At 44.1% G+C, this 24,417-nt stretch overlaps 1 protein-coding gene across 2 annotated transcripts in view; it reads right to left on the reverse strand.

Moving 5' to 3' along the window:
* The window catches only part of adcy5 (adenylate cyclase 5), a 424,142-nt gene that overhangs the window by 130,873 nt on the left and 268,852 nt on the right, over positions 1–24,417 (reverse strand). For both annotated transcript variants that reach the window (XM_087989343.1, XM_043694258.2), the window contains exons 4-5: positions 13,000–13,111; positions 11,998–12,125 (exon numbers count right to left, since the gene is read on the reverse strand). In XM_087989343.1, the coding sequence (XP_087845469.1) occupies positions 11,998–12,125; positions 13,000–13,111 (240 nt within the window). The remainder of the gene's footprint in view (positions 1–11,997; positions 12,126–12,999; positions 13,112–24,417) is intronic.

Genomic DNA, 24,417 nt, shown 5'->3' on the forward strand with positions numbered 1-24,417 from the left:
TCTTCACCACCCCCATCCCCCCACCACTGTATTCTGTCTCCATCTCTCCAGTCCCCCCATCCCTTCTCATCTCCTCCCTTCTTGACTATGACTATACCTCCAGCCTCCTGTTCCCATCCCGCCACTCCCGATCCACAACTCCCTCTCTCAACTGCTTCTTTGTTACCACAAAGTAGCAAACCTACAGCACACCCTAGTGGGAGGCTGGCTCAAGTCAGTAAATTCCACTTTAACCCTAACCCTAAACCTACCGCAGGCCTTAAACTGGGACTTGCCTGTCCTTCCAATTTCATTACCACAGCTGATGATACCTTGATTAGTTAAACCATCAGGAAAAATTTATGCAGTCAATGCTAGTTACCTCTGGTGCTATTTATTATACTTCTGGTGAGTATTTGGTAGCAAATTAATTTGAAGGAGTTCTTGAAGACCAAGAGACTAAGATGTCTACTAGAATGACAAGAGAGTCAGGGGCAGAAGTTAGTATAGTGGCCATCACTAAGGGGGAGGTGCTGGGGAAACTGAAAGTTCAAATCACCTGGACCAGATGGGCTACACCCAAGAGTTCTGAAGGAGATAGCTGAGAAAATTGTAGAGGCACGGGTGGTGATCTTTCAGGAATCAGTGGAGTCAGCAGTGCCCAGAAGACTGGAAAATGACGAATGTAACACCCCTGTTTAAGATTGAGGGAGGCAGAAGATGGAAAATTACAGGCCAGTTAGTCTGACCTCGGTCATTGGCAAGGTGTTAGAGTAGATCATTAAAGGTGAGATTGCAGAGTACTTGGAAGTGCATGATAAAATAGGGCTAAATTAAGCACAGCTTATTAAGGGGAGGTCATGCCTGGCCAATCTGTTAGATTTCTTTGAGGAGGTAACAAGCACGTTAGACAATGGAGAACCAGTGAACGTGATCAATTTGGATTTCCAGAAGGCCTTTGACAAGGTGCCATGAGGAAGCTACTAAGTAAGCTAAGAGCCCACGAGCAAGGTACTGGCACTGATAGAGGATTAGCTGACTGGCAGAAGACAGAGAGTGAGGATGAAGGGGTCTTTTTCAGCATGGCAGCTGGTGACGAGCGGCGTTCTGCAGCAGTCTATGTCGGGACCAATAGACAATAGACGTTGGTGCAGGAGTAGGCCATTCGGCCCTTCGAGCCCACACCACCATTCATTATGAGCATGGCTGATCATCCACAATCACTATCCTGTTCCTGCCTTATCCCCATAACCCTTGATTCCACTATCTTTAAGAGCTCTATCCATCGTTTTCATGAAAGTATCCAGACACTTGGCCTCCAATGCTCTCTGGGGCAGAGCATTCCATAGATCCACCACTCTCTGGGTGAAGAAGTTTCTCCTCAACTCTGTTCTAAGTGGCCTACCTCTTATTTTTAAACTGTGTCCTCTGGTTCTGGACTCACCCATCAGCGGAAACATGTTTCCTGCCTCCAGAGTGTCCAATCCTTTAATAATCTTATACATCTCAATCAGATCCCCTCTCATACTTCAAAACTCAAGTGTATACAAGCCCAGTCGCTCCAATCTTTCAACATATGATAGTCCTGCCATTCTGGGAATTGACCTTGTGAACCCACACTGCACTCCCTTAATAGCCAGAATGTCCTTCCTCAAATTTGAAGACCAAAACTGCATACAATACTTCAGGTGCGGTCTCACCAGGGCCCTGTACAGCTGCAGAAGGACCTCTTTGCTTCTATACTCAATTCCTCTTGTTATGAAGACCAGCATGCCATTAGCTTTCTTCACTGCCTGCTGTACCTGCATGCTTGCTTTCATTGACTGATGTACAAGAACACCTAGATCACGTTGCACTTCCCCTTTACCTAGCTTGACTCCATTTAGATAGTAATCCACCTTCCTGTTCTTGCCACCAAAGTGGATAACCACACATTTATCCACATTAAACTGCATCTGCCATGCATCCGTCAACTCACCTAGCCTGTCCAGGTCACCCTGTACTCTCATAGCATCCTCCTCACATTTCACCCTAATACCAGCTTTGTGTCATCAGCAAATTTGCTAATACTACTTTTAATACCTTCATCTATATCATTAATGTATATTGTAAAGAGTTACGGTCCCAGCACCGAACCTTGTGGTATCCCACTGGTCACTGCCTGCCACTCTGAAAGGGACCCATTACTCTTTGCTTCCTGTCAGCCAGCCAATTTTCGATCCAAGTCAGTATTTTGCCCCCAATACCATGTGCCCTAATTTTGCTCACTAATCTCCTATGTGGGACTTTATCAAAAGCTTTCCGAAAGTCCAGGTACACTACATTCACTGGCTCTCCCTTGCCCATCTTCATAGTTACATCTTCAAAATATTCCAGAAGATAAATCAAGCATGATTCCCCCTTTGTAAATCCATGCTGACTCTGACCTATCCAGTTACTGCTATCCAAATGAGTCGTAATTTCATCTTTTATAATTGACTCCAGCATCTTTCCCACCATTAATGTCAGACTAACTGGTCCACAATTCCCTGTTTTCTCTCTCTCCCTCCTTTATTGAAAAGTGGGACACCATTAGCCACCCTCCAATCCGCAGGAAGTGATCCTGAATCTGTAGAACATTGGAAAATGATCACCAACGCATCCATGATTTCTAGAGCCACCTCCTTCAGTACCCTGGGATGCAGACCTTCAGGTCCCAGGGACTTATCAGCCGTGGACCTAACAGTCTCTCCAACACCATTTCCTGCCTAATATAAATTCCCTTCGGTTCATCCATTACCCTCGGACCTTCAGCCACTATTACATCTGGGAGAGTTGCTTGTGTCTTCTCCAGTGAAGACAGATTCAAAGTACCTATTCAACTCTTCTGCCATTTCCTTATTCCCCATAATAAATTCACCCGTTTCTGTCTTCAAGGGCTCAATTTTAGTCTTAACCGTTTTTTTCTTTTCACGTACCTAAAAAAGATTTTACGATCCTCCTTTATATTTTCGGCCAGTTTGCCTTCGTACTTAATTTTTTTCTCCATGTATTGCCTTTTTAGTTATCCTCTGTTGCTCTTTAAAAGTTTCCCAGTCCTCCGGCTTCCCGCTCATCTTTGCCATGTTATATTTCTTCTCTATTATCTTTATACAGTCCTTAACTTCCCTCGTCAGCCAGGGCCACCCCTGCTTCCCCTTAGGATCTTTCTTCCTCTTTAGAATGAACTGATCCTGCACCTTCTGCATTATTTCCAAAAATATCTGCCATTGTTTTTCCACTGCCATCCCTGCTAGGGTATTGAACCATTGAATTTTGGCCAGCTCCTCCCTCATAGTCCATAATTCCCTTTGTTCAACTGCAACACTGACACTTCCAATTCTCCCTTCTCCCTCTCAAACTGCAGATTAAAACTTATCATATTTTGGTCACTACCTCCTAATGGCACCTTTACTTCGAGGTCTCTCATCAAGTCAGGTTCATTGCACAACACCAGATCCAGAATTGCCTTCTCCCTCGTAGGCCACATTTATTCACATTAATGACCTGGATGAAGGAACTGAGGGCATTGTTGCTAAGTTTGCAGATGGCACAAAGAAAGGTGAAGGAGCAGAGAACGTTCAGGAAAAGCACAGGCTGCAGAAGGACCGAGACATGCTTCGAGAGTGGGCAAAGAAGTGTCAGAAGAAATACAATATGGGAAAATGTGAAGTCATGAACTTTGGTAGGAAGAATAGAGGCATAGGCTATTTTCTAAATGGGGAAAGGCTTCAGAAATCTGAAGCAAAAACTGAATTCGGAGTCCTCACTCATGATTCTCTCAAAGTTAACATGCAGGTTCAGATGGCAGTCAGGGAGGCAAATGCAATATTAGCATTGTTCTCAACAGGACTAGAATACAAGAGCAGAAATGTACTGCTAAGGCTGTATACAGCTCTAAATGTGTTGCTGGAAAAGCGCAGCAGGTCAGGCAGCATCCAGGGAACAGGAGAATCGACGTTTCGGGCATAAGCCCTTCTTCAGGAATTCCTGAAGAAGGGCTTATGCCCGAAACATCGATTCTCCTGTTCCCTGGATGCTGCCTGACCTGCTGCGCTTTTCCAGCAACACATTTTCAGCTCTGATCTCCAGCATCTGCAGACCTCACTTTCTCCTCCTGTATACAGCTCTAGTCAGCATGCATTTGGAATATTATGAGCAGCTTTGGGCCCAATATCTAAGGAAGCATGCTCTGGTGTTGGAAGGGGTCTAGAGGAGATTGACTGAAATTGTCCCAGGAATGAAGGGCCTGTCATATGAGGAGTGATTGAGGACTCTGGGTCTGTACTTGATGCAGATTGGGAGAGGGGGGTTCTCATTGAAACTTACAGAACACTGACAGGCCTGAATAGAGTGGACGTGGAGTAAAGGTCTCCACTAGCAGGAGAGACTAGGACCCAAGGGCACAGCTTCAGAGTGAAGGGACAACACTTTCGAACTGAGTTGAGAAGGAATTTCTTCAGTGAAAGTTGAGTCTGTGGAATTCATTGCTGCAGAGGGTTATGAAGTCCAACTCATTGAATATTTAAGCCAGAGAAAGATATCTTCTTGATTAGTCAGGCCATCAAGGGTTAGGGGGAAAAGTCGAGAGAATGGAATTGAGAAACATATCAGCCATGTTCAAACGGTGGAGCAGACTCAATGGGCCGAATGTTCAAATTCTGTTCCTATATCTTATGGTTTATGCCATCTTTAATAAGGGGTGCCCATTTAAGACAGAGATGAGAAGAACCTTTTTTCACAGAGAGTAGTGAAAGCAGAGTTTTTGAATGTTTTTGAGGCATAGATAGTTGCATTTCCATTTAGTTTGGGACTGAAAACATATCAGAACTATGTGGGAATGTGGAGTAATCAGAATAATCATGATTTTACTAAATGTCAGAATGTGCTCAAGGGGCCTAGTCCTGTTCCTGTTTTGAATGCATGAGCTTATGTACTTACAAAGATATGATTCTTATTTTAGTTCCACTGATTTTGCCCCATAATAATGATAAAATTTCAATTCACTCATGAGTAAAAGTAGGGCAGTTTGTGATACCAAGACTGGATTACATTTCTGTGTCTCGTTATCAAAGGAACATCCCTTGGGATTAGCTAGTGTCTACAATGGAAACCGGTTTTTAAATAAGACATTTTACAATTACAGACACTTTGCTAATTAATTTGGATGATATCTTAATCTGAAAAGACAGGACAGCAAGGACTGTGTCAGCGCTCTTGTTAAATCTCTATTTCACAGCTTTTAATACATCTCCTCAGTGTGAAGCCAGAGAAGTCAGACCACAATGGGTCTGTATTTCTGAAACATTTCCTCCTGTCTGGTCCCTTCTCTCAGCGCCATTGCAACCTCACTGGAGGCTAATTTTAATGTTTCTGGGAGGCTGCCTTCTCAGGCAGATGACATGTGCTGTCAAGATGAAAATGCAAGGATCCCAAAAGACCTGAAAGTAGCGATTGGCAAAATAGTTGACATGGCTCAGTACTTTCAATGCTCTTGCCTTTGGGTCAGAATGGTTGTGGGTACAAATCCAGACTAAGCCAGTATCATCATGGGCCAAAGAGCCTGTTCAGTGCTTTACTTTTCTATGAAAGATGACAATCTAGTACAGTAGTGAAAGACTGCTGCACTGTTTGAGGTGCTATTATTTGAGTGATATGATAAACTAAGTTGCCAGGTGCCCTCTCAGGTAAGCATATTTCAAACAGGTAGAGAAGTTTCCCCCGATCGCCCCGCCAACATCCCAAAACCTGGCTGATATTGCACTGCTGTTTATCGGAGATTTCTATGTACAAATTGAACATTGTACTTCCTAAATTACAATTGAATCTCGATTTCAAAAATACTTCATTGGCTCAGAGTGTCTTCGGCATGTCTGTGTAGTTTTGAAAGGTGTTATTTAATGCAATTGTGACTTTCGTTCTTAAAGAGTTAGACAGTCCTTGTAGTTTATGATGAGAACAGGCAGACCTGTGGAGTCTGATTCCCAAAATACTGTCAGAAGCCTGATGTAGTGAAAACTGAATTAACTTTGTCATGTGGCCCACAGCCAGCTGTTTCCATTAAGACTTACCAAAGTGTACGGTACATGTCCACCATTTGTGACTATGTCAATGGCTATTGTGATTGGCTGCCACTTCTCCCGACACGTTTTAAATATCTTTTTAAATTGTTCATAGAATGTGGGCTCAGCCACCATTTGTTTCCCATGTTGAACTGGCCCTTGATTTTAGTGGCTTACTAGGGCCAATTCAGGGGTCAGTTAAGTGTCAATCACATTGCTAGGGGGTCTGGTGTTGCTCTGTAGCATGCTGCCTCTAAGACAGTAGGTTATGAATTCAAATTCCATTTAAGTTTTTTTTAATTCGTGGAACGTGGGTGTTGCTGGCTGTGTCAGCATTTATTGCCCATGCCGAGGTGCCCTTAAGAAGGACAATTTGAGAAGATGGTCATGAGCTGCCTTCTTGAATCTTGAAGTACATAGGCTAACACTCCCAATGTAGTACTGAGGCAATACCTTATGGAAACACTGGCTTTCAGTTCGGTTCTGTTCCAAAAACCCTATCTGTCATCTCAGGTGGTCACACGACATCCCATGATTTTGAAAAAGCACATGGAAATTTTTCGCCAGTGATCCTTCAATCTTTGCCTCAATTTAATTCAAAAAGAGAAATTGCTGGAGAATCTTAAGTGGATTAGCCTTGCTAAATTGCGCACAGTGTCCAGGGATGTGCAGGCTAGGTGGATTAGACATACGATATGCAGAGTTACCGGGTAGGGGGATTGGGTTGGGTGGGATGCTCTTCAGAAGGTTGGTGTGGACTTGATGGGCCGAATAGCCTGCTTCCACACCATAGAGATTCTATGATTCTAACCCAACTTGCTGTTCTGAAGAAGGGTCACTGAATCTGATTCATGAATTCTGCTTTCTCTCCACAGATGCTGCCAGACCTGCTGAGTTTTTCCAGCAATTTCTGTTTTTGTTTCAGACTTCCAGCATCCACAGTTCTTTGTTTTATATTAGAACTTTTCATTGATGTATCTGGGTCCTTGCTTGGACAAACTGGCTGCTACTTCTCCGACATGTTATAAGTAACTTTTAGAATTGTTCATGGGATGTGGGCTCAGCCACCATTTGTATCCCATGTCGAACTGGCCCTTGATTTCAGTGACTTGCTGGTGCCAATTTAGAGGCATTTAGGTGTCAGTCACAGTGCTGGGGGTCTAGTATCACATGCAGGCTTCACCAGGAAAGGACAGCAGATTACCTTCCCCAAAGGTTGTTAGTCAATCAGATGGCTTTTTGTTATATGGTCATTGTTATATGGACAGTTGTTATATGGTCATTGTTGGGCCAGCTTTTCAATTTTAGATTTTTATTGAGCTCAAATTTCACCATTTCTCATGGTGAGATTTACACCCATTTTACTAAAGCATTAGCCTGGGGTTTTCAACAATTTGTCAAATGACATTACAATCCAGGAACATGACCTCCTCCCCAAAGTACTGAAGCATCTTTGGATGTTATGAAAGGCACTTCTTCATTAAAAGTCTTCTTTTTATGTGGTGAGTTAGTAGTTACCTGAAGTGGATGATGACAAAGAAGGGAATGGAGTGACTGACCACGTCAATGATGGAAGAGCCCAACGCATCAGTGCATAAGATAAGGCTGAAGCATTTGCATCAATCTTCAGCCAGATATGTCAAGTGAATGAACCATCTTAGCCTCCTCCAGTGGCCCCCAGCATCAAAGATGCCAGTCTTCAACCAATTCGATTTAGTCCATGTGACATGAAGAAACAGTTGGAGGGGCCGGATACTGAAAAGGCTATGGACTCTGACAACATTCTGGCCATAGTACTGAAGATTGGTGCTTCATAACTTGCTGCTCTCCAGCCAAGCTGGTCCAGAACACTTACAACATTGGCATCTTCATGGCAATTGTATCCTCTGTACAAAAAGCAGGATAAATTCAGCCCAGCCCAATGACCACCCCATTAAGTCTACTCTTGATCATCAGTAAAGTGACAGAAGGTGTAACCAACAGTGCTGTCAAGCAGCACCTGGTCAGCAATAACGTGCTCAGTGTGTACTCCCGGTTTGGTTTCCGCCAGGGCCACTCAGCTCCTGACTCATTACAGCCTTGGTCAAACATGGTCAAAAGTGCTGAATTTCAGAGGTGAGGTGTGAGTGCCATCCCTTGACATCAAGGCCGTATTCGACCAAGTGTGGCATTAAGCAACCCAAGCAAAAATGAGATCAATGGGAATCGGGACAATCTCCCTGCTGCTTGGTGTCATGCCTGTGTGACAATGCTGTCACTTTAAAAAAGGTTATTTTGTCCTGGATTTTTTTGAAGAGAGTTTGTAAAGGCAGATATGCCAAAGTGTCTACTGGACACCAGCCTAAGTCAATGATTTAAGAGGCCTTTAGGTTTTTTTTTTTAAAACAGATGTAACAACGGAAGGGAAGTGGCCAGTTCTCCCAGATCAGGCTTTTTAGTTTTTTTTTAGCTGTAGCAACCGAAGCTATTTGCATCCCAGAAGAGTTGGAGCTGTAGGAAATGATCCCTAACTGTGACTTCCTCTGAAATCTCGCTTGATATTGAACGGCATGTAAGAATCTGTGTCTGAATTTATCTTTTTGCCAAGTGGCATGATTATGGAATGCTGCTATATGGAACAGTTAATTAAAGATAGGTACTGTATCTTTTATTCGGCTGAGCAGGCTGGGGCTGTTTTCCCTGGAGCATCAGAGGCTGAGGGGTGACCTTATAGAGGTTTATAAAATCATGAGGGGCGTGGACAGGATAAATAGACAGGGTCTTTTCCCTGGGGTGGGGAGTCCAGAACTAGAGGGTATAGGTTTAGGATGAGAGGGGAAAGATATAAAAGGGACCTAAGGGGCAATGTTTTCATGCAGAGGGTTGTGCGTGTATGGATTGAGCTGCCAGGGGAAGTAGTGGAGGCTGGTACAATTGCAACATTTAAGAGGCATTTGGATGGGTATATGAATAGGAAGAGTTTGGAGGGATATGGGCCAAGTGCTGGCAAATGGGACTAGATTAGGTTAGGATATCTGGTCGGCATGGACAAGTTGGAGTGAAGGGTCTGTTTCCATGCTGTACATCTCTATGACTCTAAAAGCTAAGTTTTTCTAAATTCCTCTTTTGTTTGTTTGTATTTTGACTAGAATGCTTAAATAAATTGCTTTGCTTAACAGAGTGGTTTGACCAGTTGCATCAAAAATGGAACACCCACTTTATATCTACCTTTAAAATAAGAAAAGGTTAGGGTCTAGGCTACCTTCTTAAATATTTTGAGGGGTCTGATCTGGTACATAACACCTGGCACGTAAGAAGATGGTCGTGGTTGTTGGAGGTCAGTGATCTCAGCTCCAGTGCAGCTCTGCAGGAGTTCCTCAGGATAGTGCCCTAGGCCCAACCACCTTCAGCTGCTTCATCAATCATTTCCAAAATTGGAGCTGTAGTGGACAATGTAAAAGGTTTCCTCAGAGTACAACGGGATATTGATCAGATGGACCAATGGGCTGAGGATTTGGCAAATGAAGTTTAATTCAGATAAATGTGAGGTGCTGCATTTTGGAAGGACAAATCAGGGCAGGACTTATACACTTAATAGTAAGGTCCTGGGGAGTGTTGTTGAACAGAGAGACCTCAGAGTGCAGGTTCATTGTTCCATGAAAGTGGAGTCGCAGGTAGATAGGATAGTGAAGAAGGCGTTTGTATGCTTGCCTTTATTGGTCAGAGTATTGAGTACAGGAGTTGGGAGGTCATGTTGTGGCTGTACAGGACATTGGTTAGGCCACTGCTGGAATATTGCGTGCAATTCTGGTCTCCTTCCTATCGGAAAGATGTTGTGAAACTTGAAAGGATTCAGAAAAGACTTACAAGGATGTTGCTGGGGTTGCCAGGGTTTGTGCAAGAGGGAGACACCCTGTCTGAACAGGCTGGGGCTGTTTTCCCTGGAGCGTCGGAAGCTGAGGGGTGACCTTATAGAGTTTTATAAAATCATGAGGCGCATGGATAGAGTAAATAGACAAGGTCTTTTCCCCAGAATAGGGAAGTTCAAAACTAGAGGGCATAAGTTTAAGGTGAGAGGGGAAAGATTTAAAAGGGACCTAAGGGGCAAATCTTTCATGCAGAGGGGGTGAGTATCTGCAATGAGCTGCCAGAGGAAGAGGTGGAGGCTGGTACAATTACATTCTCCCCGTGTCTGCGTGGGTTTCCTCCGGGTACTTCGGTTTCCTCCCACAGATATGCAGGTTAGGTGAACTGGCCATGTTAAATTACCCATAGTGTTCAGGGATCTGTAGGTTAGGCGCATTAGACAGGGGTAAATGTAGAGTAATAGTGTAAGGGAATGGGTTTAGATGGGATACTCTTCGGAGGGTCGGTGTGGACTTATTGAGTCAAATGACCTGCTTCCACACTGTAGGGATTCTATGAACTCTAAAAGGCAACTGGATGGGTACATGACTAGGAAGGGTTGAGAGGGCTATGGGCCAAATGTTGGCAAATGGGACTCGATTAATTTAGGATATCTGGTCGGCATGGACGAGTTGGACAAAAGGGTCTGTTTCTGTGCTGTACGTCTCTATGACTCCATGATTTTTTCTCCCATTCTAAGGGCAGAATTGGGGATGTTCAGCAATGATTGCACAATGTTCTGCACCATTGCCAGTGGCTACAAGAGAAGGTCAAAAGCTAAGCACACTGCAGTCAGTAACTCACCTCCTGACTCCCCAGAGCCAAGCCACCATGTACAATGGACAAGTCAGGACGGTGATGGAATATTCCCCACTTGCCTGGATGGGTGTAGCTGCAACAACACTCAAGAAGCTTGACATCATCCAGAGCAAAGCAGCCCAGTAGATTGGCACCACATCCACAAGCATCCACTGCCTCCAACACTGAAGCTCAGTAGCAGCAGTATGTATTATCTACAAGATCTTTGCACAACTTTACCAAAGCTCATTAGACGTACCGTCCAAACACATGACCACTTCTACCTCGAAGGACAAGGGCAATAGGTACTTGGAACCCCACTACCTGCAAGTTCCCCGTCAAGCCACCGGAAATGTATTGTTGTTCCTTCACTGCTGCTGGGTCAAAATCTTGGAATTACCTTCCCAGTGGCACTGTGAGTCTCTCTACCAGAGCATGACCTGCAGCATTTCAAGAAGGCAGCTCACCACTACCTTCTCAAGGGCGATGAGGGGACAGGCAATAAATACTGGCCCAGCCACCATGCCCCAAGTACCATGATTGAATAAAAAGAACTCACACTGTCTAATGAGGAGATGCTAAGTGGAAAGGGCCTGTACCTGTCAGAACATAAAAGAGTAAGAGGCAACCTTATTGAAACATAGAACATTCTTAGGGGACTTTACAGGGCAGATGTGGAAAGGTTCTTTCCCCTTGTGGGAGAGTCTAGAACTAGAGGTCATAATTTCTCAATATGCGGTCACACATTTAAGATGGGGAATAGGATGAGTTTTTTTTCAATAGGAAGAACTTCTGCTGTTAGAGGGTCATGAATCTGTGAAATTCTTCAATGCAGAGGGCGAGTGAAGTTGCATTGTTAAGTATATTCAAGGCTAAGATGGGCAGATTTTTAATCAGTAAGGAAACCAAGGGCACTAATGGGGAAAAGGCACTAATGTGGAGATGAGGTTCATCAGAATGGCAGAGCAGACTTGATGGGCTGAATGGCCTACTTCTGCTCCTACATCTTATGGTCTTATTGTCTTATGGTCATGAAAGACAAATGTATTCTTTAGATCTGGGGTTATAAAGTGTGTGGGCAACTATTTAATATCTCGCTGTTGTCAGAAGATCACCATTCATCTGCTTGCTCCAGCTCCTAAACTCCTGGTTTGCCTCCTACACCAGTAGTTATTCAGTAAGACACAGAGAAAGAATGAACACCTCCCACGCAGCAAAGTGGTATATGGTTAAGGTGAACAGTTGTCATACTTACGAAATAGCCTCAATCATATCCACCCCCATTTCGACACAACAGTGCGCATGATCTGCTCGAGCTTCTGGTAGTCCCGACACACAGTAATAGCAATCACCCAGGATCTTAATTCGCAGACAGTGGTTCTCCTGGGAAAGTAACAGGAGAGAGAGAAACAAAATAAGGAAGCAGAAGACTGCTGGAGAAGGAACCAATTCAAGCCTGCAGATAGTGTTCTTATTCACTTCGTTGTGGTCCCCTCACTTAGGGAGGTATACACTTGTATTGGAAGCAAACAGAGAAAGTTTGGCTATTTCTGGAATGAAGGGATTTGTTTCATGAGAAAAGGATAAGCCTCCACTCATTGAAGTTTACCAGAATAAATACCTTATTGGAACACACTATATTCTAAGGGGGGTTGACAGAGCAGGTGTTGAGAGGATGTTTCCTCGTGGGGACACCTCAAAATAGGGGCTATAGTTTAAAGATACGAGGTCTCCCTTTTGAAAAGGAGAAGGCGAAAAATCTCTCACAAAGTTTTCGGCATTCTCTTCCCTCAAAGTTAAAAATCACACAACGCCAGGTTATAGTCCAGCAGGTTTATTTGAAAGTACAAACTGTCAGAGCGCTCCGAAAGCTTCTACTTTCAAATAAACCTGTCGGACTATAACTTGGTGTTGTGTGATTTTTAACTTTGTCCACCCCAGTCCAACACCGGCACCTCCACATCATGGTTTTATTCAAAAGCAGCCGAGGCTGGGTCATTGATGATGTTCAAAGTTGAGTTACATGGATTTTGTTTGACAGGGTAGCCAGGGTTAATGGGTAGAGGCGACAGTCAGAAAATTGTTGCCATAGTCACCATCAGATCAGCCATGATCTTATCGAACAGCAGAGCAGGTTCAAGGGCCAGAATGGCCTACACTTGCTCCTAATTCCTATGTTCTATGAAGCTTGCGGCCGCCGAAGTAACTACGGAAGAGGCAATAGCTGGATAGGACAAGGCAATCAGCACTCACTTACCGATGCAAGCTTGTCAAATCTGGCGAAGAGCTCATTGAGTGTCATGACCAGTTCCTGGGCTGTGCACTGCGAGGCTAAACTGGTGAATCCTTCGATATCTGCAAAGAGGATGCTGGAACAGACAAACAGGAGACAAAGAAGAAAAGAAAGGAAAAGATTTTAATCGCAGAACAGCTGACTATAAAAGGTAATGAAGAGGTTTAAAGTATGTGAAATGATCTGAAACAACGAAGCCAATCATCTGTGCAGCAGTAATGGGCTCTCCTAATGTCACGTCAGGCAATTTTAATCATTTAAACAGCAAAGGAGAAGCCTAGTCACAAACACTGATCATTAAAAAGGAAAATAAGAAATAATATTTTCTTTCTTCATTCAATGAGCCGAGGCTTCACTGAATGGGCCACCATTTATTGCACATGCCTTGAGAAGGTGGTAGTGAGCTGCCTTCTTGAAGCACGACAGTCCTTTAGCTCTAAGGAGACCCACTACAGAACAACCTCAATTATCCAAAGGGAGTATTTTGTTCAGATAACTGATTGTGCAGATAACTGATTGTTTGGATAATGGATAACGCTTTTATGGGACCTTGAACCTTGTTCGGAAAATCTGAAATTCGGCTAATTGACGTTTGGGTAACCGTTCGGAATACAGTTAGGGATGGATTTTCAAAATTCTGACCCAGTGACACTCAAGAAATATATTTCCAAGTCAGGGTAGTGAGAGATTTGAAAGGAAACTTGCAGGTGATATGTTTCCATGTATCTGCTGTCTTTGTCTCTCCAGATGGTGGTGGTTATGGGTTAGAAAAGTGCTGGCTTTGGTGAATTGTTGTGTATAACTTATGAGATGGTGCATCAGTGGGAGAGTTAAAGAGTCATTGAGATGAAACAGACCCTTCAGTCCAACTCGTCCATGCCGACCAGATATCCTAAACTAATCTAGTCCCATTTGCCAGCACTTGATCCATATCCTTCTAAACCCTTCCTATTCATGTACCCATCCAGATGCCTTTCAAATGTTGTAATTATAGAACATAGAACATTACAGCGCAGTACAGGCCCTTCAGCCCTTGATGTTGCGCCGACCTGTCATACCAATCTGAAGCCCATCTAACCTACACTATTCCATGTATGTCCATATGCCTGTCCAATGACGACTTAAATGTACTTAAAGTTGGCGAATCTACTACCATTTCAGGCAAAGCATTCCATACCCTTACTACTCTCTGAGTAAAGAAACTACCTCTGACATCTGTCCTATATCTATCACCCCTCAATTTAAAGCTATGCCCCCTCGTGTTCACTGTCACCATACTTGGAAAAAGACTCTCCCTGTCCACCCTATCTAACCCTCTGATTATCTTATATGTCTCTATTAAGTCACCTCTCAACCTTCTTCTCTCTAACAAAAACAGCCTCAAGTCCCTCAGCCTTTCCTCATAAGACCTTCCCTCCATACCAGGCAGCATCCTAATAAATTTCCTCTGCACCCTTTCCAAAGCTTCCACATCATTCTTATAATGCGGTGACCAGAGCTGTACACAATACTCCAAGTGCGGTCGCACTAGAGTTTTGTACAGCTGTAGCACAACCTCATGCTTCTGGAACTCGATCCCTCTATTAATAAAAGCTAAAACACTGTATGCCTTCTTAACAACCCTGTCAACCTGGGTGGCAACTTTCAAGGATCTGTGTACCTGGACACCGAGATCTCTCTGCTCATCTACACTACCAAGAATCTTACCATTAGCCCAGTACTTTGGATTCCGGTTACTCCGACCAAAGTGAATCACCTCACACTTATCCGCATTAAACTCCATTTGCCACCTCTCAGCCCAGCTCTGCAGCTTATCTATGTCTCTCTGTAACCTACAACATCCTTCGTCACTATCCACAACTCTACCGACCTTAGTGTCATCTGCAAATTTACTAACCCACCCTTCTACGCCCTCATCCAGGTCGTTTATAAAAATGACAAAAAGCAGTGGACCCAACACCGACCCTTGTGGTACACCACTAGTAAGTGGACTCCAGGATGAACATTTCCCATCAACCACCACCCTCTGTCTTCTTTCAGCAAGTCAATTACTGATCCAAACTGCTATATCTCCCATAATCCCATTCCTCCGCATTTTGTATAAAGTCCTACTGTGGGGAACCTTATCGAACGCCTTGCTGAAATCCATACACACCACCTCAACCGGTTTACTCTCATCTACATGTTTGTACCAGCCTCCATCACAGCTCATTCGATACATGCACCACCCGCTGTGTGACCCACCCTCGAGAAAAGATCTTGTTAATTTATCCTATCCATGCCCCTCATGATTTTATAAACCTCTATAAGGTCACCCCTAAGCCTCCAGCGCTCCAGGGAAAGCAGCGCCAGCCTATTTTGCCTCTCCCTATAGCTCAAATACTCCAAACCCTTTCACAACACCTTTCCGATTGGAAGGAGACAGAATTGCATGCAATATTGCAAAAGTGGCCTAACCAATGTCCTGTACAGCCGCAACATAACCTCCCAACACCTATACTCAATACTCTGACCAATAAAGGAAAACATACCAAACGCCTTCTTCACTATCCTATCGACCTGCGATACTACTTTTAAGGAACTATGAACCTGCACTCCAAGGTCTCTTTGTTCAGCAACACTCCCCAAGACCTTACCATCAAGTGTATATGTCCTGCTCTGATTTGCTTTTCCAAAATGCAGCATCTTGCATTTACATAAATTAAACTCCATCTGCCATTCCTCAGCCCATTGGCCCATTTGATCAAGGTCCCATTGTACTTTGTGGTAATCTTGTTCGCTGTCCACTAAACCTCCAATTTTGATGTCATCTGCAAACATACTAAGTATACCTTCTATGTTCACATCCAAATTATTTACATAAATAATGAAAATCAGTGGACCCAGCACCGATCCTTGTGGCACTCCACTGGTCACAGGCCTCCAGTCTGAAAAGCAACCCTCCACCACCACCCTCTGTCTTCTACCTTCAAACCAGTTCTGTATCCAAATGGCTAGTTCTCCCTGTATTCCATGTGACCTAACCTTGCTAATCAGTGTCCCATGAGGGACCTTGCTGAACGTCTTATCAAAGTCCATGTAGGTCACTTCTACCACTCTGCCCTCATCAATCCTTTTTGTTACTTCTTGAAAATATGGACTTCAGTCCACTGCTTTTCATCATTTATATAAATGATTTGGATGTGAGCATAAGAGATATAGTTAGTAAGTTTGCAGATGACACCAAAATTGGAGGTGTTGTTGACAGCAGAGAAGGTTACCTCAGAGTACAACAGGATCTTGATCAAATGGGCCAATGGGCTGAGGAGTGGCAGATGGAGTTTAATTTAGATAAATACAAGGTGCTGCATTTTGGAAAAGCAAATCAAAGCACGACTTATACACTTAATATTAAGGTCCTGGGGAATGTTGCTGAACAAAGAGACCTTGGAATGCATAGAACATGGAACATAGAACATAGAACAATACAGCACAGAACAGGCCCTTCGGCCCACGATGTTGTGCCGAACATTTGTCCTAGCTTAAGCACCCATCCATGTACCTATCCAATTGCCGCATAAAGGTCACCAAAGATTCTGACTCTACCACTCCCACAGGCAGCGCATTCCATGCCCCCACCACTCTCTGGGTAAAGAACCCACCCCTGACATCTCCCCTATACCTTCCACCCTTCACCTTAAATTTATGTCCTCTTGTAACACTTTGTTGTACCCGGGGAAAAAGTTTCTGACTGTCTACTCTATCTATTCCTCTGATCATCTTATAAACCTCTATCAAGTCACCCCTCATCCTTCGCCGTTCCAACGAGAAAAGGCCTAGCACTCTCAACCTATCCTCGTACGACCTATTCTCCATTCCAGGCAACATCCTGGTAAATCTTCTCTGCACCCTCTCCAAAGCTTCCACATCTTTCCTAAAGTGAGGCGACCAGAACTGCACACAGTACTCCAAATGTGGCCTAACCAAAATCCTGTACAGTTGCAACATCACTTCATGACTCTTGAATTCAATCCCTCTGCTAATGAACGCTAATTCACCATAGGCCTTCTTACAAGCTCTATCCACCTGAGTGGCAACTTTCAAAGATCTATGAACATAGACCCCAAGATCCCTCTGTTCCTCCACCTCACTAAGAACCCTACCGTTAACCCTGTATTCCGCATTCTTATTTGTCTTTCCAAAATGGACAACCTCACACTTGACAGGGTTGAACTCCATCTGCCACTCCTCAGCCCAGCTCTGCATCATATCTAAGTCCCTTTGCAGCCGACAACAGCCCTCCTCACTATCCACAACTCCACCAATCTTCGTATCATCTGCAAATTTACTGACCCACCCTTCGACTCCCTCATCCAAGTCATTAATAAAAATTACAAACAGCAGAGGACCCAGAACTGATCCCTGCGGAACTCCACTTGTAACTGGGCTCCAGGCTGAATATTTACCATCTACCACCACTCTCTGACTTCGACCGGTTAGCCAGTTTTCTATCCAATTGGCCAAATTTCCCTCTATCCCATGCCTCCTGACTTTCTGCATAAGCCTACCATGGGGAACCTTATCAAATGCCTTACTAAAATCCATGTATACTACATCCACTGCTCTACCCTCATCCACATGCTTGGTCACCTCCTCAAAGAATTCAATAAGACTTGTAAGGCAAGACCTACCCTTCACAAATCCGTGCTGGCTGTCCCTAATCAAGCAGTGTCTTTCCAGATACTCATAAATCCTATCCCTCAGTACCCTTTCCATTACTTTGCCTACCACCGAAGTAAGACTAACTGGCCTGTAATTCCCGGGGTTATCCCTATTCCCTTTTTTGAACAGGGGCACAACATTCGCCACTCTCCAGTCCCCTGGTACCACCCCCGTTGACAGTGAAGACGAAAAGATCATTGCCAACGGTTCTGCAATTTCCTCTCTTGCTTCTCACATAATCCTAGGATATATCCCATCAGGCCCGGGGGACGTGTCTATCCTCAAGTTGTTCAAAATGTCCAACACATCTTCCTTCCTAACAAGTATCTCCTCTAGCTTACCAGTCCGTTTCACACTCTCCTCTTCAACAATACGGTCCCTCTCGTTCGTAAATACTGAAGAAAAGTACTCATTCAAGACCTCTCCTATCTCTTCCGACTCAATACACAGTCTCCCACTACTGTCCTTGATCGGACCTACCCTCGTTCCCGTCATTCTCATGTTTCTCACATACGCATAAAATGCCTTTGGGTTATCCTTGATCCTATCCGCCAAAGATTTTTCATGCCCTCTCTTAGCTCTCCTAGTCCCTTTCTTCAGGTCCCTTCTGGCTATCCTGTATCCCTCCACTGCTCTGTCTGAACCCTGTTTCCTCAACCTTGTGTAAGCCTCCTTCTTCCTCTTTACAAGACATTCAACCTCCCTCGTCAACCAAGGTTCCCTCACACGACCATTTCTTTCCTGCCTGACAGGTACATACATATCAAGGACATGCAGATTCATAGTTCCTTGAAAGTAGAGTCACATGTAGATAGGATAGTGAAGAAGGCTTTTGGAGACTTCTTGAGGATGGTGTCAAGCTTCTTGAATGTTGATGGAGCTGCACCCATCCAGACAAGTGAAGGTTATTCTATCACATTCCTAACTAGTACCTTGCAGACACTTGACCAGCTTTGAGGAGTCAGGAGGTAATAGCCTACTCATGATCCCTAGCTTCTGACCTGCTCTTGTCACCACTGTATTTATGTGGCTGAGGACTGAATTTCTAAAGCACCTTCCAAAACACTTGACAGTAAATGAAGTACTTTAGAAGTCCAGTCATTGATGCCATGTAAGGAATGTTGCATCAGTTTGTGCACAACAGATTCTTTCAAACAACTAACAATCAGATAATCCATTGCAGTTATGTTATTGAGGGATGAATATTGCACAGGACTCCAGGATTATTCCCTGCTCTTCTTCAAAATAATATCAGGGGTTAGTCTAAGAGTATGAGACAGGCCATTTAGTTTGAGATGAGGAAAACATTCTTCATCCAGCGGTTGGTGAGCCTGTGGAATTCTCAACACAGAAGGTGGTTGATACTGAAATAATAAATGTTTGCTAGAAGGCAGAAGATATAATTCTTAGAGTTAAAGGGATCAAAGGGTATGGGGAGAAGGGGTGAAGAGAGTATTAAGTTGGATGATCAATCATGTTATAATATCATTGGATATTAGAGCAGAATTAAGCCATTTGCCCCATCGAGTCTGCTGCACCATTCAACCATAGCTGATACGTTTCTCAACCTCATTTTCCTGCCTTCCCGCTTTAGTAATCAACAGCCTGATCGAGCTCTGTCTTAAAAACATTCAATGACTTGACTTCCACAATCTTCTGCAGCAATGAGTTCCACAGATTAACCGCACTGACTCCAGAAATTCGTCCTCTCTCAGTTCTAAAGGGTTGTCCCACTCACTCCAAGTCTGTGCCCTTGGTCTTAGTCTCTCCTACCAATGGAAACTTCTTCACCACAAACACTCTATCCAGGTCTGTCAGTATTCTGCAAGTTTCAGTGAAATCCCCCTTCATTCTTCTAAATTCCATCAAGTGCAGACCCAGAATCTTCAACTGCTGCTCATGTGACAATTCCTGGGATTGTTCTTGTAAACCCCCTTTAGACCCCCTCCAATACCAGTATATCCTTCCTTAAATAGAACATAGAACGTTACAGCGCAGTACAGATCTTTCAGCCCTCAATGTTGCACTGACCTGTGAAATTAATCTGATGCCCATCTAACCTGTACTATTCCATTATTATCCATATGTAAGACCAATGCCCATTTAAATGCCCTTAACGTCGGCGAATCTACTACTGTTGCAGGCTGGCCATTCCACGCCTCTACAAGTCTCTGAGTAAAGAAACTACCCCCTAACTACCCCTAATATCTATCCTAAATCTAAGACCCCTCTATTTAAAGCTATGTCCCCACATGTTAGCCTTCACTATCCATGGAAAAAGGCTCTCACTGTCCACCCTAGCTAACCCTCTGATTATCTTATACGTCTCGATTAAGTCACCTCTCAACCTTAGAACACAGAAAAGTACAGCACAGAACAGGCCCTTAGGCCCACGATGTTGTGCCGAGATTTAATCCTAATGTAAAATATAGTAACAACCTACGCACCCCTCAACTCACTCTATCCATGTGCATGTCCAGCAGTCGCTTAAATTTCCCCAGTTACTCTGCTTCCACCACCACAGCTGGCAACACATTCCATGCATTCACAACTCTCTGTGTAAAAATCCTACCTCTGACATCTCCTTTATACCTTCCTCCTAATATCTTCAAACTATGACTTCTCGAACCAGTCAATCCTGCCCTGGGGAAAAGTCTCTGGCTATTGACTCTATCTATTCCTCTCATTATTTTGTACACCTCGATCAGGTCTCCTCTCTTCCTCCTTCTCTCCAGAGAGAAAACTCCGAGCCTATTCAACCTTTCTTCATAAGGCAAGCCCTCCAGTCCAGGCAACATCCTGGTAAACCTTCTTTGCACCCTCTCCAAAGCCTCTGTATCTTTCCTATAATAGCGCGACCAGCACTGGACACAATATTCCAAGTGTGGTCTCACCAGGGACTTGTAGAGCTGCAGCAAAACCTCGTGGCTCTTAAACTCGATCCCCCTGTTAATGAAAGCCAAAACACTATATGCTTTCTTAACAACCCTATCCACTTGGGTGGCAACTTTGAGGATCTATGTACTTGCACACCCAGATCCCTCTGTTCCTCCACACTGCCAAGAATCCTGTCTTTAATCCTATATTCAGCATTTGAGTTCGACCTTCCAAAATGCATCACTTCGCATTTATCAAGGTTGAACTCCATTTGCCATTTCTCAGCACAGCTCTGCATTCTGTCTATTCTCAGCCCTTCTTCTCTCCAACAAAACAGCCTCAGTTCCCTCAGCCTTTCCTCGTAAGACCTTCCTTCCATACCAGGCAACATTCTAGTAAATCTTCTCTGAACCCTTTCCAAAGCTTCCACACCCTTCCTAGAACTGCACACAATATGTCAGGTGCGGCCTTACCAGTGTCTTGTACAGCTGAAGCATGACTTTGTGGCTCCAAAACTCAATCCCCCTACCAATAAATGCCAACACATCATATGCCTTCTTAACAACCCTATCAACCTGGATGGCAACTTTCTGGGATTTATGCACCTGGACACCGAGACTTCTCTGTTCATCTAGACTACCAAGAATTTTACCATTAGGCCAGTACTTTACATTCCTGTTATTCCTTCCGAAGTTAACTCTCTCACACTTTTCCACATTAAACTCCATTTGCCACTTTTCCGCCCAGCTCTGCATCTTATTTATGTCCCTCTGTAACCCACAACATCCTTCGGCACCATCCACAACTCTGCCTAGCTTAGTGTCATCCACAAATTTACTAACCCATCCTTCTACGCCCACATCCAGCTCATTATAAAAATGACAAACAGCAGTGGTCCTAAAACAGATCCTTGCGGCACACCACTAATAACTGTACTCCAGGATGAACATTTCTCATCAACCACCACCCTCTGTCTTCTTTCAGCTAGCCAATTTCTGATCCAATTTTCTTAATCACCTTCAATCCTGAAACTCCGTATTTTGTGCAATAGCCTACCTTGTGGAACCTTATCAAATGCCTTACTGAAGTCCATATATACCACATCAACCGCTTTACCTTCATCCACCTGTTTTGTCACCTTCTCGAAGAACTCAGTAAGGTTAGTTAGGCACGACCTACCCTTCACAAAATCATGTTGACTATACATTTCCAGATGATTATAAATCCTATCTCTTATAACTTCCTACAACATCTAATCCACAACCGAAGTAAGGCTCACTGGCCTATAATTACCAGGGTTGTCCCCACTCCCCTCCTTAAACAAGGGAACAACATTTGCTATCCTCCGGTCATAGAAGAATACAGCGCAGTACAGGCCCTTTGGCCCTCGTGTTGCGCCAATCCAAGCCCACCTAACCTATACTAACCCACTATCCTCCATATACCTATCCAATGCCCGCTTAAATGCCCATAAAGAGGGAGAGTCCACCACTGCTACTGGCAGGGCATTCCATGAACTTACGACTCGCTGAGTGAAGAACCTACCCCTAACTTCAGTCCTATATCTACCCCCCCTTAATTTAAAGCTATGCCCCCTTGTAATACCCGACTCCATACGCGGGAAAAGTTTCACACTGTCAACCCTATCTAACCCCCTAATCATCTTGTACACCTCAATCAAGTCACCCCTAAACCTTCTTTTCTCTAATGAAAACAGCCCCAAGTGTCTCAGTCTTTCCTCATACGATCTTCCTTCCATACCAGGCAACATCCTGGTAAACCTCCTCTGCACCCGTTCCAGTGCCTCCACATCCTTCCTATAGTATGGCGACCAAAACTGCACACAATATTCCAGATGCGGCCGCACCAGAGTCTTATACAACTGCATCATGACCTCAGGACTCCGGAACTCAATTCCTCTACCAATAAAAGCCAGTACGCCATATGCCTTCTTCACCGCACTATTTACCTGGGTGGCAACTTTCAGAGATCTGTGTACATGGACACCAAGATCCCTCTGCTCATCCACACTACCAAGTATCCGACCATTAGCCCAGTACCCCATCTTTTTGTTATTCTTCCCAAAGTGAATCACCTCACACTTAGCTACATTGAATTCCATTTGCCACCTTTCTGCCCAGCTCTGCAGCTTCTCTATATCCTGCTGTAACCTGCCACATCCTTCCTCACTGTCAACAACTCTTCCGACTTTCGTATCATCCGCAAACTTGCTCACCCAACCTTCTAACCCCTCTTCCAGGTCATTTATAAAAATGACAAACAGCAATGGTCCCAAAACAGAACCTTGCGGAACACCGCTAGTGACAGCACTCCATGAAGAAACTTTGCCATCAACTACTACCCTCTGTCTTCTTCCATCCAGCCAATTCCTAATCCAAACCTCCAACTCACCCTCAATGCCATATCTCCGTATTTTCTGCAGTAGCCTACCATGGGGAACCTTATCAAACGCCTTACTAAAATCCATATATACCACATCTACCGCTTTCCCCTCATCAACCTCCTTCGTCACCTTTTCAAAGAATTCAATAAGGTTTGTGAGGCACGACCTGCCCTTCACAAAACCATGCTGACTATCCTTGATCACATTATTCCTATCCAGATGTGCATAAATCCTATCCCTTACAATTCTCTCTAAGACTTTGCCCACAACAGAAGTGAGACTCACCGGCCTATAGTTACTAGGGTTATCCCTACTCCCCTTTTTGAACAAGGGAACCACATTTGCTATCCTCCAGTCCTCTGGCACTACTCCTGTAGACAAAGAGGACATAAAAATCAAGGCCAATGGCTCTGCAATCTCCTCCCTTGCTTCCCAGAGAATCCTAGGATAAATGCCATCAGGCCCAGGGGACTTATCTATTTTCACCTTTTCCAGGATTTCCAACACCTCTTCCCTACATACCTCAAAGCCATCCATTCTACTTATTTGTGACTCAGTATTCACATCGACGACAATGCCCTGTTCCTGAGTAAATACTGAAGAAAAGTATTCATTCAGTGTCTCCCCAATCTCTTCCACCTCCACACGCAACTTCCCACTACTATCCTTGACTGGACCTATTCCTACCCTCTGGCACTACTCCTGTCAACAATGATGACGTAAAGATCAAAGCCAAAGGCTCTGCAATCTCCTCCCTGGCTTCCCAGAGAATCCGAGGATAAATCCCATCCGGCCCAAGGGTCTTATCTATTTTCAGATCTTCCAAAATTGCTAAAACCCCCTCTTTATCAATGGCAAGCCCGTCTAATCTTGTAGCCTGCATCTCTGTATTCTCACTAACATTGCTCGTTTCCGATGTGAATACCGATGAAAAGTATTCATTAAGCTCTTCCCCTATGCCCTCAGATTCCACATACAACTTCCCACTAAATACTGAGCCCAAAACTTCTCACAATATTCCAAATGCAGGCTGAATAGGGCCTTATACATCCCAGCTCTTGTATTCTCGTTCCCTTTAAATGAATGCTAACATTGCATTTGTCTTCCTAAATGCCAACCGAACCTGCACATTAGCTGTTAGAGAACCCTGAACTCAAACTCCTAAGTTCCTTTGTCCGTCAGATCTCCAAACCCTTTCCCCATTTAAAAAATAGTCAATGTCTCCATTCTTCCCATTTAAATGGATAACATCGCATTTTCCCACATTGTATTTCAATTGCCAATTCTTTGACCCTCTCCTAGCCTGTCAAACCCCTTCTGCAGCCTCCCTGCTTCTGCAACATGACCTGTCCCTTCACCTACCTTTGTGTCATCTACAAACTTAGCAACAATGCTCTCAT

This window comes from Chiloscyllium plagiosum, unplaced genomic scaffold (genome assembly GCF_037043375.1).
Source record: "Chiloscyllium plagiosum isolate Xiang-an unplaced genomic scaffold, Cpla_swu_hap1 HiC_scaffold_7, whole genome shotgun sequence".
NCBI classification, from domain to species: Eukaryota; Metazoa; Chordata; class Chondrichthyes; order Orectolobiformes; family Hemiscylliidae; genus Chiloscyllium; species Chiloscyllium plagiosum.